This window comes from Botrytis sinoallii, assembly GCF_014898435.1.
Source record: "Botrytis sinoallii strain Bc 23 chromosome Unknown BSIN_016, whole genome shotgun sequence".
Classification (NCBI taxonomy): Eukaryota; Fungi; Ascomycota; class Leotiomycetes; order Helotiales; family Sclerotiniaceae; genus Botrytis; species Botrytis sinoallii.
Window position 1 is genome coordinate 1,162,713 of NW_024066043.1, and position 13,867 is coordinate 1,176,579.

Sequence of the window (13,867 nt, forward strand, 5' to 3'; positions counted from 1 at the left end):
ATGTTCGTGACAATGTTTATTGCAACCGAGACTTCTATCGAATAGCTCAGTCCGAAACGCGCGGGTAGGTGCACCCCAACGGCACAGCTTCATAGCCTGCCCAACCTCGGAAATCCTTGATTGGCTCTTCGCTGGCCCTCACCAGTCCTTCGCTTCAATGGATATGTATAGCGAGCTCTCATGATCTACGTAGAGGATAACAAGATCTTACCTTCTAAGTTCTATAATTGAATGCAGATATCATCACAAAACGCGTAAGTTTGACTCATGAGGAAGAGATGTAGTTAGAAATTATAGGTTTTACAGCTATGGTGGATTGTTGGTAGGTAAGCCGTGAAATGGGGGAGGGAAAAGAGAAGAGATAAAAAGAAGTTATAGATAAAATTGAAGTGTGTGTTAACATGTTGTTGAACATTGTCATCTTTATACCACAATCTGCTAGGCATTCAAAAGCGACAAACACAGTATCACATAAATACATCTGAACATGATGATTTGGTAATGTCGTCTAGAAATCATCTTCATATTGATTTCGTCTGCGAATAGCAAATGTATGGTATCTGAAGCACATAACTCGCGTGCTATTCCTTTTCGTAAGCCAATCTTCCGCCTAACACTCTCTTTATGCAGATGCATCGATCTAATCTTTTCTAATGCAAGAAATCCACTGCAATCCCTATTTTACGCCTGTGGCTGGTTCAAAAAAAAAGTACATTGACTAAGGCTCCGTTTTGATCTTTGTCCGTAAGTGAGGTTCCTGATCCTACAGCGAGTTAGTATTATCAATAATAATAATTTAAAGAGGATAAGACATGAAACCCACCTCCGCTTTCCGCTTGCCCAGAACCGTTGGCTCAGGCGTGCCTCTGTCTTTCGTGGCTTCGGCATAACAACTAGCATGATAAATACGATCGCCCACTTTCTTAGCATCCATCCATACAAACTCTTGCGCATCATCTAGCCATTTCATCTCAAATTTCTCTTGGCATATAGGACAAACACTTCCAGCAAGAGCAGGATCGTCTGGCACCGCTAGATATTGAAGCTTTGGCTTAGAATTCGTAGCCGAAGATGAGCCAGCAACACCTTGAGTAGTATCAGATGCATCATTCACCTGATCATCTTCTGGTTCGCGCCATTTTATCCAGTCCTTTAAGGTATTAGCTTCTGGAAGTGGAACAGTGGCATGATTACTTACCAATTCATCAACATACCAACTTCGATGTTGGCCCCTCTTCTCAGCCTCAGCCATTCTTTGATGAACGCGGAAGTGCCAATCCATATGGGCAGCTTTCTTTTTTCGGCCTTCTGTGTCCGATTGGAAACGTCGTCCACATTGTGTACATGGCGCGCCAAGCTTTTCGTAGAGATTGGAGATAAGATGCGGGCGAAACCTGTGATTGTTAGCAGGAGAGTAAAGTATGAATCGCGCAAAAATCCTTACATTTTCAATGACGCTGGCTTTAGAACGACGTCATTGGGAATTTCTAGAAGTGGCGTTCTTGACACGGGGGGCGCACTTATGAAGGGTAGAGATGGAGGGAAGCCGGGAGGGTTAGCGCCGCCTAAAGCACTTGGTGGTTGAGTGGGTGTGCTTGACGCTGCTGGTATTCCAGGTAGCATACCAGCAGCTCGAAGTCTTTCCAATAATGAGTTAGGATCAGCTGCAGGTTTTGGAACAGATGCCAAAACAGGGGTTGAGGAAGCTGGTTGAAAGGGTAGCTGTAGAGGTAGTGCAAGTTGTGGTTGAGGCGACGGAATTGCGATAGTAGCTTGAGGGGGAGGGGGCGTGGGAATTTGTGGTGTTGCAGATTGCCGCGCTAATAGAGCAGCCAGTCCACCAGGGCCTAGCAAAGAGCTCAAGGTTGGCTGCGGCTGAGGTTGGGGTGTTGGCGTAGCTACAGGTGCTGGCCTAGGAGATGGAATTTTAGGGGCTGGCTGGGGAGGCCCAGATAGTTGTGCAACTTGTTCTTTTATCATTGCTATTTGATCAGGTGGAAGCCTTTGAGTTTGTAGAATGGTCTGCAAATCAAGCAAGGCTTTCAGTCTTGTTTGTATGCTACTATCATATGGACTCTGGGCAAATTCTGCCTTTGAAGAAGCAATGAGATTGGAGATATCCCTATTCAACATATCTACGCTTGCCTCTGGTGGCTGATAACCTTGAGGCTGCGACTGCTGCCAGGATGCCGAGCTGCCTGGCTGTTGAGAATATTGAGTTGGAGGTGGTCGCTTGAGAATATCAGTATCAAGCAGGAGTGTTAGAATGCTTCACATACCTGAGGAAGTCCAAGCTGCAGATGACCGTTGGCCTGGTTGTTATACTGTTGGCCATTTGCTGGAGGAGGGTATTGTTGAGGGTATCCAGAATGACCGGGAGGTGGATAAAGAGGTTGACGAGATTGATTTGGAGGAGTTGGTGTGTTACGATAGGGAGCCTGACCTACGGCAGATCGACCCCGATTCATTAACTGCTGTTGACTTCTCAATTGCTCTTGTTGGAGAGCTGAGGTTCTAGCCTTTATGAGAGCATTTTCGATGGGGCGAGTTACTTCTGGAGGAAATACAGGACGTGTATCTATAGAGCCAGGCACAGGCTCTTTCCAAGTTTTCAGCATCTCATCCATTTTTCTTCGCACATCATGAGAAACCAAAGCATACGCCTCCATGAAAGTTGAATAAAGTTGTCGACCGAAGAAGAGGGTATAAGGTGTTCCAACATTCTTGACTACAGAATCGAGGACGTAGAAAGCAGGTAGTTTCTTTTGCGGAGAAGTCTGTCATTAATTCGTAAGTAATGGAAGCAAAAGGTAGGCACAAAGCAAAGCACGACTATAGCTACTAGACTCTACTAGCATTACGAAATGAGAATATTTATCCTACCTGCTTTATATGGTTCTTCAATGCCTCTGAAATGGCCAAAGCATGCTCGGTGTTTTCTTTTGCTATAACGGTTAGATTGCTGATCTCATATCTCGAATTCATAGTCAAATCTTCAAGGGCTCTTTTGTAGTCCTCCGCTACCTCATCAGAAGGGACTCCAAATGACATGATGGGCTATAAGGGAAGCCGCAGAAGGTTGCAAAGGTGCGCAGACTTGTAATGATGATCTTGATGATGAAGAAAGACAGCCACAGAAAAAAAAGGTCTTTGTCGTGAAAAACCACCAAGCTCCACGACTCGATTAAACAAGAAGGAGCTTTTAAACAACAGCTAACTAGTACCATGCAAAAGTATTCAACTCGAGAAGAACTAGAAGTGTGTATTTGATGATTGGCAAATTCTCTGAAAACCCTTTGTAACCCTCAAACTCTCTGTATTCAATTTTCTCTTCCTTTGAGGCCCAGTCCTTATAGATAGCTTGATGCCCCACGCCTTTGTCCTCCTATCCAAATCCCCAAGTCAGATCTCACGCACTTTATAATTAGTTCCGTCGACGTCGCCCTTGCAGATAATGTCGAGGTTCGAATTGGTTGTATTCTTGATATGTGTTCGCGGATTCAGGTTGCTTTGAAGTTGAATATCAAAGCCGTTTGTTTGCAGAAACGCGACGATGTTGATTTATTATTAATTGTCTTGCACTGACGCTACTGACCTGAAAGTTTATAGGCAAATTGAACTAGTGAATGGCTGAGGCACTAAGAGAGACCTCCAGCTGCAATCAATTACTTAGGTAATCACCCGTGGACGCTACGAGTAGAGTGGCTAGGTATCGGTCCGCTAGCGCCACACCTAATCGATCCATACCTATCGTCATACATCCATTCCCGTATGTCCTCACCCCATATCCACGTTCTTTGTCTTCTGATTGTAATCATTAGATCAACGTTGAATCAACAGTCAGTCGAATAGCAGCAATATTACAAGAAGATTCCAAGTTTTTATCAACATGTTATTCGCTACAAAACTTACGAGTCTCGCTCTACTCACTATTTCCCTATTTGCAATTCCTGGGTTGAGTACAGCAGCACCTCAAAAATCAGTAATTGTTTCGTATCCGGACGATACTCCAAACGATGTAGTACAGAAAGCGATGGATGCGATCAAAAAGGCTGGAGGTACTATTACACACGAATACAACCTCATCAAGTAAGCTTATTGTCCATTGTCTATGATCGTATCTAATTTGTTCAACAGAGGCTTCGCTGCCAAAGCTCCAGCTCAAGTCCTTGTTACGGTTCAGGCATGGGGAAACGATTATCATGCCGTTATCGAAGAGGATCAGATTGTAAATGCCAACAACTAAGAACAGAATTTGATGACGACACGATATGAAATTGGAAATGGGCGCATTCAGGAAATTCTACCCATCGATGGTGTATACATGACGTTCATAAGGGATATGGGTATTATCGAGGAGTTTGGTGGTTCCTCGTCAATAAGATCAAGTGTATATGGAAGGCATTAGGGAAATGGAGTCGAAATGGTCTTGGGACTTTTTTATATAGAATGATTTGGGAGAACGGTAATCGGCCGGACAACATCAGCGTCCTTGAGAATCAGGGCAGCCAACTCGAGTGTCAGTACAGAAGAAAGAAATCTAATAATCTCTTACTTACATACCGTTTTACAACATGAGGATTCAGGAGGTTCATTTTCGGACAAGCTGAACGTGAAATGGATGAATCAAATGCTGTCTAATCAAAAAACTCGGTGCAATATGGGTGTCTGACTGTATCACATATAATTTCTCTTTTGTAGTGAAAATTCACGAAGACTTTCTATCTTGATTTTGACTGGATCAAACTCTCCCATCTATCTACATACTTATCAATTGCTCAGATCTTCGGCCACGGTCAATTGTGCAAACTTCCCCAGTTACCTAGGTACAATTCAACCAATACTTTCACGGGCTAGAGTACATGCGGAAATATTCAGATGTCTCCAAACTTCTTGTCCTCTGATGTGTATGTAGCTGCAAACGGACTTCTACCCATGCTCTTCTCGACTCATATACTCAGCATCCTTTGAAGACTTCCTTTTCCTTTGTATGTATTCCCCCGCAAAATAATCGATTGTTGCTGTTGAGTGACCCCACAGTCAAAGAGATGTTCAACAGGGGGGACTCGAGCCTGGACTTTTAGCTTCACAACACAAGAAGAAAGTGCAATTGAATAAAAGTGTACTTGGAGACAATGAAACATGGGAAATAAGTGGCATAAAACCATTGCGAGAATCCAGTTGCAAGCTTTTCCTTTCTCAATTGCACACAAACCTTAACACTACATAGGACCATCACAAAGCAAAATCTTTCCATCCCAAATCCCACAGCTCCCAGCCTCCAGTCTCCAGTCTTCAGTCTCCAGTCTCACAGGGTCCATCACTAAAAATACAATTTCGTGTAATCTGGAAATTTACGTGCACCTGCATCTGCACCTGCACGCACGATAAGACTTCAAACCTCACTCAACTTCTTCGCACCTCCTTACACCGCCGAAATCCACAACATAACGGGTTTCTGTCAACGCAGGAAAAATGCCCTCCAGTCTGGAGCCTCCCGATGACACCACAAGGGCAGTCCTATTGGCATGGGTATGCGATTCAACGCTATTCTTCACGCGCTCCTCTTTCACTACTAACATCTACTCGCGATTAGATCAAGACCTTTCCTGCCGTGTTGAACAAGGTCAAGTCAATAGAAGACTTGACTGATGGCCTTATATTTTCTGATATGCTGGGTACGTTCTAGATGATCGACCATCTTACACAGGTCCTCGATGCGGATGCTAATTTAGTTTGATCTAGAGGACTTCGACCCCGCATATGCCATTAAGGATATTTCGAAAACAACGAGTTCTACAAAATGGATTTCCGCCAAACAGACCTTGGAGGCCGTTTACAAAAATCTTCTGAAATATGCTCATGAGCACTGTGATAATTGGGTGAAGGCAGCGGTTGTCGAATATCCAATCGACTTCAATGCTTTGGCACAATACTCGGATCCCACCGAATCGACGAAGGTAGTAGGAAACGTGAGAACAAGAGACAACATCGCCTTAACTAACAGGGTATTCCAGCTTATAACCATATTCCTGTTGGTCGCCTTGAAAGGTCCTAATCAGTTGAGATATATCGATCGTGTCCGAACGAAGCTAAGCCATGATATGCAATCAGTGATCGCGACCCATGTAGCCACAGTGAGTTAATTTGTTCGTATGGGTTATTGGATGCCGCTGAACATGGTGCTACGTAGATAGAGCAGGATCTCTCAATCGCTTTACCGGACTTAGAGGCTCATCGCATCGCCAAGCCATATGACGCCCTGGATCTTGAGGAAAAGTATTCTGCCGTAGCCATGGAACATGCAGCATTGAAGAAACGTAATGCTGACCTGATCACACGTTTGGAAAATCTATCAGAAAGCCGTGATCATCTACTAGACGAGACTAAGGAACAAGACCGACTAATCAAACAGCTACAAGAAACGGTTAATCACGGAGGCAAAAGCGAGTATATTTCAAGACTCGAAAAGAGACTTGAAGATTCGGAACAATTAATTGCCAACCAGGAACAGCAGCTTGAAGACGCTCGGGTAAATAGAGAACTAAAGAACAAAGAGTTGGTATCGATTAAAAACACCCGAGATTTGGAGACTCAAGACAGATTGAAGGAACTCGAAGTCGAGAATTCAGCTTTGTTGAAGAGAGCAAACAAGGTCGAACATTATGAAAAGAAACTTGCCCAGCAAAACGCTATCGAAAAGGAAAACGCAAGACTGCGTGAGCAATTGGATGTGCTACAAGAAAACCAAAAGGATTATGACAAAGTTCATATGGAAAATGAATTGCTCAAAACAACTCGCAGAGAATATATGAAAGTGCTCGAAGGACAAGAGAATACCATAACCGACCTTAAAAATAAGGGTATGGCTTTAGAAGAAGAACTTAGGTCGCGAATGGAGGAGATAGAACTTCATCTTGAAAGGCAACGACATGATGAAAAGTATATCAACGAACTTCAAGAGCGCGTAGACTCACATTCGCCAGAAGAGCCGTCGGGTGGTGGTTTCAGTCTTGAAGATGAGCTTAATCGAAGTGATAGTCCAAACGAACCGAACCCATCGCTTGAAATATCCAGACTGAAAGCGGAGTTACAGGTTCTTAAAAGCAATGAAGGTGGTAAAGCTAATGCAGAACTTCGAGCTGAGCTGCAGAAAGCGGAAATGGAAATCCGGAGACTTCGCGAGAAGACCCAAGAGTTGAAAGAGGCTCACGCCATCTCTCAGGATCAAATTTCAACTATCATGGGCGACAGATCTTTCCTCCCAACAGACGAAGCGTTAGTTATAGCAGTCGACAAAATGATGAACATTGGACCTTTTCAACTGACACTCGATGATTTTCACAGAGAACGAGCGAAGTCCTCTGGACAATCACTATACCGCGACGCCACAAAGGAGATCGAGAGATTGAATCACGCGATAAACGAGCTTACCGCCAAACTTACAAGCAGCGAGCGAGATTTGTTAAGAGCACGGGCAGATTGTGAGTAATCAAACTTCTAGTATGCGTGTAACATCAGCTAACCTAAAGATAGTGAGTGCTATGGATTCCGATGAAATCACAGCATTGGAACAGCTCAAGGAGGCCAATGAATTAGTAGCCTCATCATATGAGAAGGATTTGGCGCTTCTCCAAGCACAGCATAATGATTTGAGAACAGAATTCGTTGACCAACAGTCTCACCTTCTTGCAGCGTTAAAATCCAAAGATAAACTCTCGGAACAACTGAAGACTATCTTCCAACACCCATCAGGTTCTATCGAAGGTACAGGCAAAGACTCCGAGCCTGCAACCGCTCTTGATGCATTGAAAGAGGTAAGTCAAGAGGACAATATTTCTACATCAAGACCAACTTCACCAAAAAAGAAATCCGCAATCAAGCGAATCGGAACGTTGTTCGGTAATAAAAAGCTCAAGGAACCTGCGTCAAGCGCTCCAGGTTATGATCAGCACGATGAAGAACTTGCTAGAGAGCAGGCAGCATTTGGTGTATTGCCAGTAGCACAACCTCCATCGTCGTCTTTCTCTCAAACAAATCCATCACCTTCTCAACTTCTATCAAAATAATCTAAAGGCATCGACTAATATAATTTCCAGCAACTCCAAAAGAAAGAATCGACCATACAAGAGCTTCAACGAAGACTCGTCCTGGCAGAAGACCCAGAAGCGCAAAAGGTACCGTATCGACTTTTTATTCTCACAACCACCATCATAAATAATATCATACCTCTTATTCCAATCAATGATTGTGTCCATATTGAGAGTCATATTATCATTTATGTGAACTATGTGTGTGCAGAAAACTGATTCAACTTGTGTGAAGGCTGCAAATGATGTTTTGGTGAAGAACCTTACTCGCGAGAACACCCTGATAGCCACTGCCTGGTATGATCTTACGAACAGATTACAAAGTAATCATGTGGTGCTGCAGCGTAGACAAGATGCTCCAAGAAGTTGGGTGAACAAACAACGACAACTTGTGAACTCAGGTCCAAGACGCTGAATTTGACACATGTGAGTTGGTGGTAGTGTGCATAGATAGGAGCATCATAGGGAGAAATTATTTGCATGGTAGCGTGAATCTGCATTTTTGACGGGTTATTGGATGAGAGAACGAGTTCATGATCTGAATATTCCGTATGCATTATTGGGGGCAAGAAAGACGGTCAAATACGGGCTTTGAAAGTTTAGAACAAGTTGGCAATTGGCATTTACAACTTGGCAGCATTTTATGGATATATGGATAGAGATGTCTAAGATTGGGGTTGTAGATTGATTAAGGATGAATATCGAGCGATTCTCTTTGGTTGGGACTTTTGCGTATACCCTCCCTCCCCCTCTTTTATACGATACGAAGTTATGGGTCTGAACAAAAGTTGATTAGTATTATATATCACAAATGCATATATGTACATTTCTTAAAACTCTTCGTCATACTCAACCGATGCAAAATTGGCACCATACAGTAATCATTCGTGGCCTTTCAGCTTCTTATGTGATAGGATGGATGGCGGACCCGATCAAGATCTCCACCATTTGATTGCCAAAAGTTTTCTCTTTGTGCTGATAGAGATGGCTGAAAGCTCAATTTGAAACAAATAATAAAATCATGATTCTCATTTCCCATGATGTCTCTGAAAGTGATCATGTCACCACCACAGACCCTGAGCCAAATCAGGGACCATACGATGACATACCACAATGCATAAGCAAGACCATGACAAAATTTAGTACAGCACGAGGTTATTACCAATGGAACGAACATAAAGCCAACAAAGCAATACCCGCGGCGAAAAATGGACATCCGCATCGTCGCTTGGAACATGGATATCGGCGCTCCGTCCGCGTCCGTCACTCGACCCCCCATCGAAACAGGCCATCGAACGATATGCCCCTTTCCCGCCTGAAAAATGCATGAGAGAGAGTAAAGTGCCGAGAAAAGATATTATCATCGAAAAATGGCTTTTGTCGGCGAGTTGCCCGACGAGATTTTAGATGTGCAACAGAATGGTTTTTGTTTTCCAATTTTTTCCAATGGTGAGGTGGGAGTTTGGGGAGGAGGGGGGGGTGGGATTGGTGGAGAGGGAAAAGGGGTCGTGATGTGATCTTTGAAAATTGTTGCTTCAGACTCGCGGGTCGCGATTGGTTTGTAATTATGGCAATCGAAATTGGGGAAGTCATCGGAATCGAAATCTCAATTAGATTTCGATTGTTTAAGTCAGGGTCTCTATCCAATTTTGTCTTGGTGTGGTGTGACGTTTTCTATGTAACATTTTCGACGTTGTGGAATGATGTTACTAGATGGATCAAGTTGATGCAGAGATGTGAGATTTCGTCATGGTGCTTGGGCTACAAAATTTTGGGAAGTCATATGCATAAATTGTCTATCTAATTCCTGTGTCACACAGTCTAATTTACTCAGACTATCTGAACCTCTTGAGAAGAGAGGAGAGAAGAGACGAGACGCGGAGGATGAAGTTCAGTCCGATGCGTCTGCGTAATATGTAATAAGGTTTGCATCTTGACAAGCCCGATGAGCATCCGTCAGACGCCTTCCCAAGGGGTTTTCGAGAGGCATCCGAAGTCCATGGCTGACGTTCTGAACCCTTCCAGACAAGTAGAGTCTGAGTCCCCGAAGCATGAAAATCAATCACTGATCATTACCTTTCGGATCGGGGAGAATTTTAGGCACGATCCACCAATCATGATATCCTTTACCTGTTGTGGGTATCTCCACCTGGATCTTCACTTTATTGTCCTTGCCTGCACCTTCGATGGCCTTTTTGACCGCTGCAATCGAGATTCCAGTAAAGATACACGCTTTCAAACAGTCCTTAATATCTTTCAGCCAACTCTCGTGAGATCCACGACAATAAGCATCTTTAGGATTGAGTTTACTCAGGATCTCGAATCCTTTCTTAGCAGCAGCAGTGGCTTCTCCAGCAATCAAAAGTAGATCGAGAGCGGTCTCATTGGGCTGCGTGACGTTGTATGTGAAAGATTCAAACGACAAGGGTGCAGGAAGGCCAATCGTAGAAAATGGTTTCATGCGGACTTCGTAACGCATTACATCGTTGCCGTATGGTCTCGGAGGTATGGGTATAAGATCCAAACGGCGAAGTGCTTCAAACAACGAAGATAGTGCGTCTGCGAAGCCATACGTCGAGGTAACTTCTAACATGGAGAAGTTGATGAATGAAATTGCATTGGTAAATTCCTCTCTTTGAGTAGGATCAAGCTGCGTTTCATTGCGACGTGCAGAGTAGGATCGCATGACCTCGCTTCGGATACGCTCAAGATGACGACTTCTCGTCTTACAAAGATGATTAAGGTAAAAATACATCCCTGATAACTCATCTGGCTGGTAAACTTGGAGTTCAAAGCCTAACTGTACTATCCATTCCATTTGGCGGAGCTTGTAATAGTACGCCCATGATGATAGGGGAAAAGCGTAAATTGGATCATGTGATAAGGTTTTATCTATGAATGGCTTTTCTTTTGTAAATTCTCTCAGTTCCTGATCGATCTCCTCACCATCAAGTTGGAGATTATCCCAGTCAACGATTGTGTGACAGAGTGTTCGACGTATGCGACACCGGCTTTGACACATGGTCCGAAGGATATCTATGTATGTGTTGGCCGCGCGTGATCTAAATAACTCCATTCTTTGAGCCATGTGGAATCTTGGATCATGAGTAACTTCAACTTCATCGTTGATACGATCTAGAAGCTGGTTTGCGGGTAAGGTAAGACTAGCTAGATCATCATCGAGAACTTCTCGGATGGACATTTTACCCAGTATTATCATGTCTGCAAACATGTAATACTGGAGTAAAGTTCGAATATACACGGATGGTTGAGGCTTTCGTGCTTGAAATAATGAAACAAAAGTCTTACATATGTATCATCAGCCAAAGAGTAGATAATTCTCATAGGTGATATTGCACTTACCATGAGACTGTGACTATCTGTATAATCAAGTATATCAACTGCAATTTCACCATCCTTACACATTCTCTCCAAGTGTTCGTAGGCACTCTCCTGTCCCACTACAACAATTGGACGTGGCGGAACCGTACTCGCAAGCTTCCTCTGTAATTTCACACTAAATGACTGCGGAACGGGCTTTGCAAGTTTGCTAGATGATGTTAGATCAGAAATGAATGAATGCGTCTCACGCCAGGACTCCTTCGCATCTTGAGATCTTGACTCTACTGTATCAACAGTTTTCAAAAAAGCCTGTCGAAAGTTAAGTCTAGTCGACAAAGCTTCTTTCATGTCCTCGGATATGCTCTGAGCCTGCAAAACCAATTCTACAGTCTCTTTCATGAAACTAAGAATTTCATCATATTCTATACCCTCGAGCAGATTTCTATGGAATGTATGGGTCGCAAAATCTTCCTCCTAAACGTGTATTAGTGTGAGATGAAATCAATACGTGAAAGCGGTAAATACCTCGTAAAAATGCTCTGACCTCACTCGATTATTGACATACCAACAAGTTTTGATCAGACCTAGACAGTATGCCCTCAAAACTTGCAGCATCAAAGGCTCATCTTCGGCACAGCTCTCGTCTCTGTCAAACCGGGTCTCATTGAGACTTAAGGGTGAGGGATGTAGGATTCGATCAATGTATAAACTGGTAAAGATTGTTTGAGCAAGTGGGTGTCCCATGTGCCAAGCCATCTGTTCGAAGTCAGACTGCTAAGATTCTGGTTGTATCTGGCATTCATATACCTCATGACAAAGAAGCTGATCAATGATACCCAAAACTTCCTCTGGCAATAGCGCCTGAGCGAAATCGTAATCATCCTCCATAGTTTCTCCAGGAGCTAGATAGCCACTATCCATTTTTGGATCCATGATCTGTACTCGAAGATCAGCTCAGCCATTCACTAGAAATGAAAGACAAACCTCTAGAGCAGCAACAGCCTCAAACAATGTGAAGAACGGATCCTTAACAAGGTCTCCTACTTCGAGCTCTATGGCAGGCCATTAGCACGTGATCTACACAAAAGTCTTTCGGTTTTGTGATAGGTAACACACGGTGAGCAGCATTTGTGAAGATTTGAGTAATATCCGTAATCTTAACCCCCTTGCTGTACAACTTGGGAGCGGGTCGTAGTTCCGGATTGAGCGCTGCTATCATTGCCGCTGGGTCACTGGGACCTTGATCAATGTCAAGGTCTGATACTTCTGCAAGTGGCCGTCAGCGACAGGTATTATCATATAAAAGAGGGTACTTACGCTGCGTGATAGCAGCTACATCGTTGTTATGCATGGCTCTACCGTAGCTGCTGTGAATGATCGCTCAAAGCATCGAAATATAATTTTTGAGGAATGTTCGTCACCTTCGTTTCAATGTTGCGAGAAAGATAGAGTTCTCGCTTGTTACGGAAAGTGGCATGAGTGCAGTATTTCATATTCAAGAGGACAATGAGTGAATACAGAAATTTAGTTTTCAACATTGGAAAAGTGTTTGTTTACATTGAATTGCGGCTATTTCATGATGATGATGATGGACGTTAAATATTTAATCTTGTTTCACACACATCAATGTCGTCTCTGTGCTACTTTATAATCTTCAACTTTAGGATGATGGGTTAAATATTTGCTACGACATGCATGAGGAACGAGTATAATACCTAGACCAGACGATATAATATTGTCACCTTAATACATCACGAACAGAATTTATGGGGGATTCAAACATTTCATGTGAGAAAGTATGAAAGATGCTAATATAAACTGCTTTGGAGATGTCGAGTCGTCCAGATGGAATCATGCAGAATATAGAATAGACCGGAGCATTTGCGAGAGTAATGAGACTTTTCAATTGCCTTGGCTCAATAGCCCCGAATGATACAAATGTACAAGTCCACTCTGCCATTCGTTTCTAGCACAGCTCTTTCCCCTCCTCCCACCGGGGCGTTTAAAAGTGCCGTGTCCATATTTAAGAAGATGAAGTAGCCTCTGCCATTGATGCTGCATTGGCCTCCGCAACGTTCTTGATTTCGCCTTGCTTGCCGTTCTGTTCCAATAATCCTCGTTAGTCAACCTCCCTCAATTTAATCCCCGCGACTCGAGGAGTCACTTACGTTCCACTTGGCGAATCTCAATTCCATCTCTCCTCTGCGCTCAGCGGCTAATCGTTTGTCATCTTTCAAACTTCTTCGAACAGTTCGTGCGGCGACGGACAAGTACTTGTTGTAGCTGTAATCCAGAAATATGTCAGTAAAAGTCTTCCCCGATGCGGCGCCCGATGCCCTCCATTGCGCCAAACAAGAGAGTTGCAAGGAGGCCGCGGAACTGCGACTACGTACGTGAGACCTGAGGCTTTCCACGCAAATGCCATTTTGTAAGAT

At 43.6% G+C, this 13,867-nt stretch overlaps 6 protein-coding genes across 6 annotated transcripts; 3 read left to right on the top strand and 3 right to left on the bottom strand.

Moving 5' to 3' along the window:
- Nucleotides 1-406: 406 nt before the first annotated feature.
- EAF02_008696 (uncharacterized protein) lies at nucleotides 407-3,587 on the bottom strand. The gene is made up of 6 exons (XM_038904744.1): nucleotides 2,884-3,587; nucleotides 2,280-2,777; nucleotides 1,445-2,232; nucleotides 1,199-1,394; nucleotides 824-1,150; nucleotides 407-763 (listed from the first exon to the last, which is right to left on the bottom strand). The coding sequence occupies exons 1-6, from the start codon at nucleotides 3,049-3,051 to the stop codon at nucleotides 719-721; spliced, it is 2,022 nt and encodes a 673-aa protein (XP_038755801.1). The 5' UTR covers nucleotides 3,052-3,587; the 3' UTR covers nucleotides 407-718.
- Nucleotides 3,588-3,889: 302 nt separating this feature from the next.
- Nucleotides 3,890-4,246, top strand: EAF02_008697 (uncharacterized protein; the record flags this gene model as incomplete). The annotated part of the gene is made up of 2 exons (XM_038904745.1): nucleotides 3,890-4,089; nucleotides 4,138-4,246. 2 exons carry the CDS (start codon nucleotides 3,890-3,892, stop codon nucleotides 4,244-4,246), a joined length of 309 nt encoding a protein of 102 aa, XP_038755802.1.
- Nucleotides 4,247-5,475: 1,229 nt separating this feature from the next.
- EAF02_008698 (uncharacterized protein) lies at nucleotides 5,476-8,505 on the top strand (the record flags this gene model as incomplete). The annotated part of the gene is made up of 9 exons (XM_038904746.1): nucleotides 5,476-5,532; nucleotides 5,597-5,678; nucleotides 5,746-5,960; nucleotides 6,018-6,137; nucleotides 6,194-7,278; nucleotides 7,348-7,484; nucleotides 7,537-7,817; nucleotides 8,100-8,177; nucleotides 8,326-8,505. The coding sequence occupies 9 exons, from the start codon at nucleotides 5,476-5,478 to the stop codon at nucleotides 8,503-8,505; spliced, it is 2,235 nt and encodes a 744-aa protein (XP_038755803.1).
- Nucleotides 8,506-9,111: 606 nt separating this feature from the next.
- EAF02_008699 (uncharacterized protein) lies at nucleotides 9,112-9,420 on the top strand (the record flags this gene model as incomplete). The annotated part of the gene is made up of 1 exon (XM_038904747.1): nucleotides 9,112-9,420. One exon carries the CDS (start codon nucleotides 9,112-9,114, stop codon nucleotides 9,418-9,420), a length of 309 nt encoding a protein of 102 aa, XP_038755804.1.
- Nucleotides 9,421-10,152: 732 nt separating this feature from the next.
- Nucleotides 10,153-12,783, bottom strand: EAF02_008700 (uncharacterized protein; the record flags this gene model as incomplete). Its single annotated transcript, XM_038904748.1, has 7 exons — nucleotides 10,153-11,394; nucleotides 11,454-11,906; nucleotides 11,958-12,188; nucleotides 12,240-12,368; nucleotides 12,417-12,484; nucleotides 12,549-12,698; nucleotides 12,750-12,783. The coding sequence occupies 7 exons, from the start codon at nucleotides 12,781-12,783 to the stop codon at nucleotides 10,153-10,155; spliced, it is 2,307 nt and encodes a 768-aa protein (XP_038755805.1).
- Nucleotides 12,784-13,455: 672 nt separating this feature from the next.
- On the bottom strand, nucleotides 13,456-13,857 carry EAF02_008701 (uncharacterized protein; the record flags this gene model as incomplete). Its single annotated transcript, XM_038904749.1, has 3 exons — nucleotides 13,456-13,533; nucleotides 13,601-13,715; nucleotides 13,826-13,857. 3 exons carry the CDS (start codon nucleotides 13,855-13,857, stop codon nucleotides 13,456-13,458), a joined length of 225 nt encoding a protein of 74 aa, XP_038755806.1.
- Nucleotides 13,858-13,867: the final 10 nt, after the last annotated feature.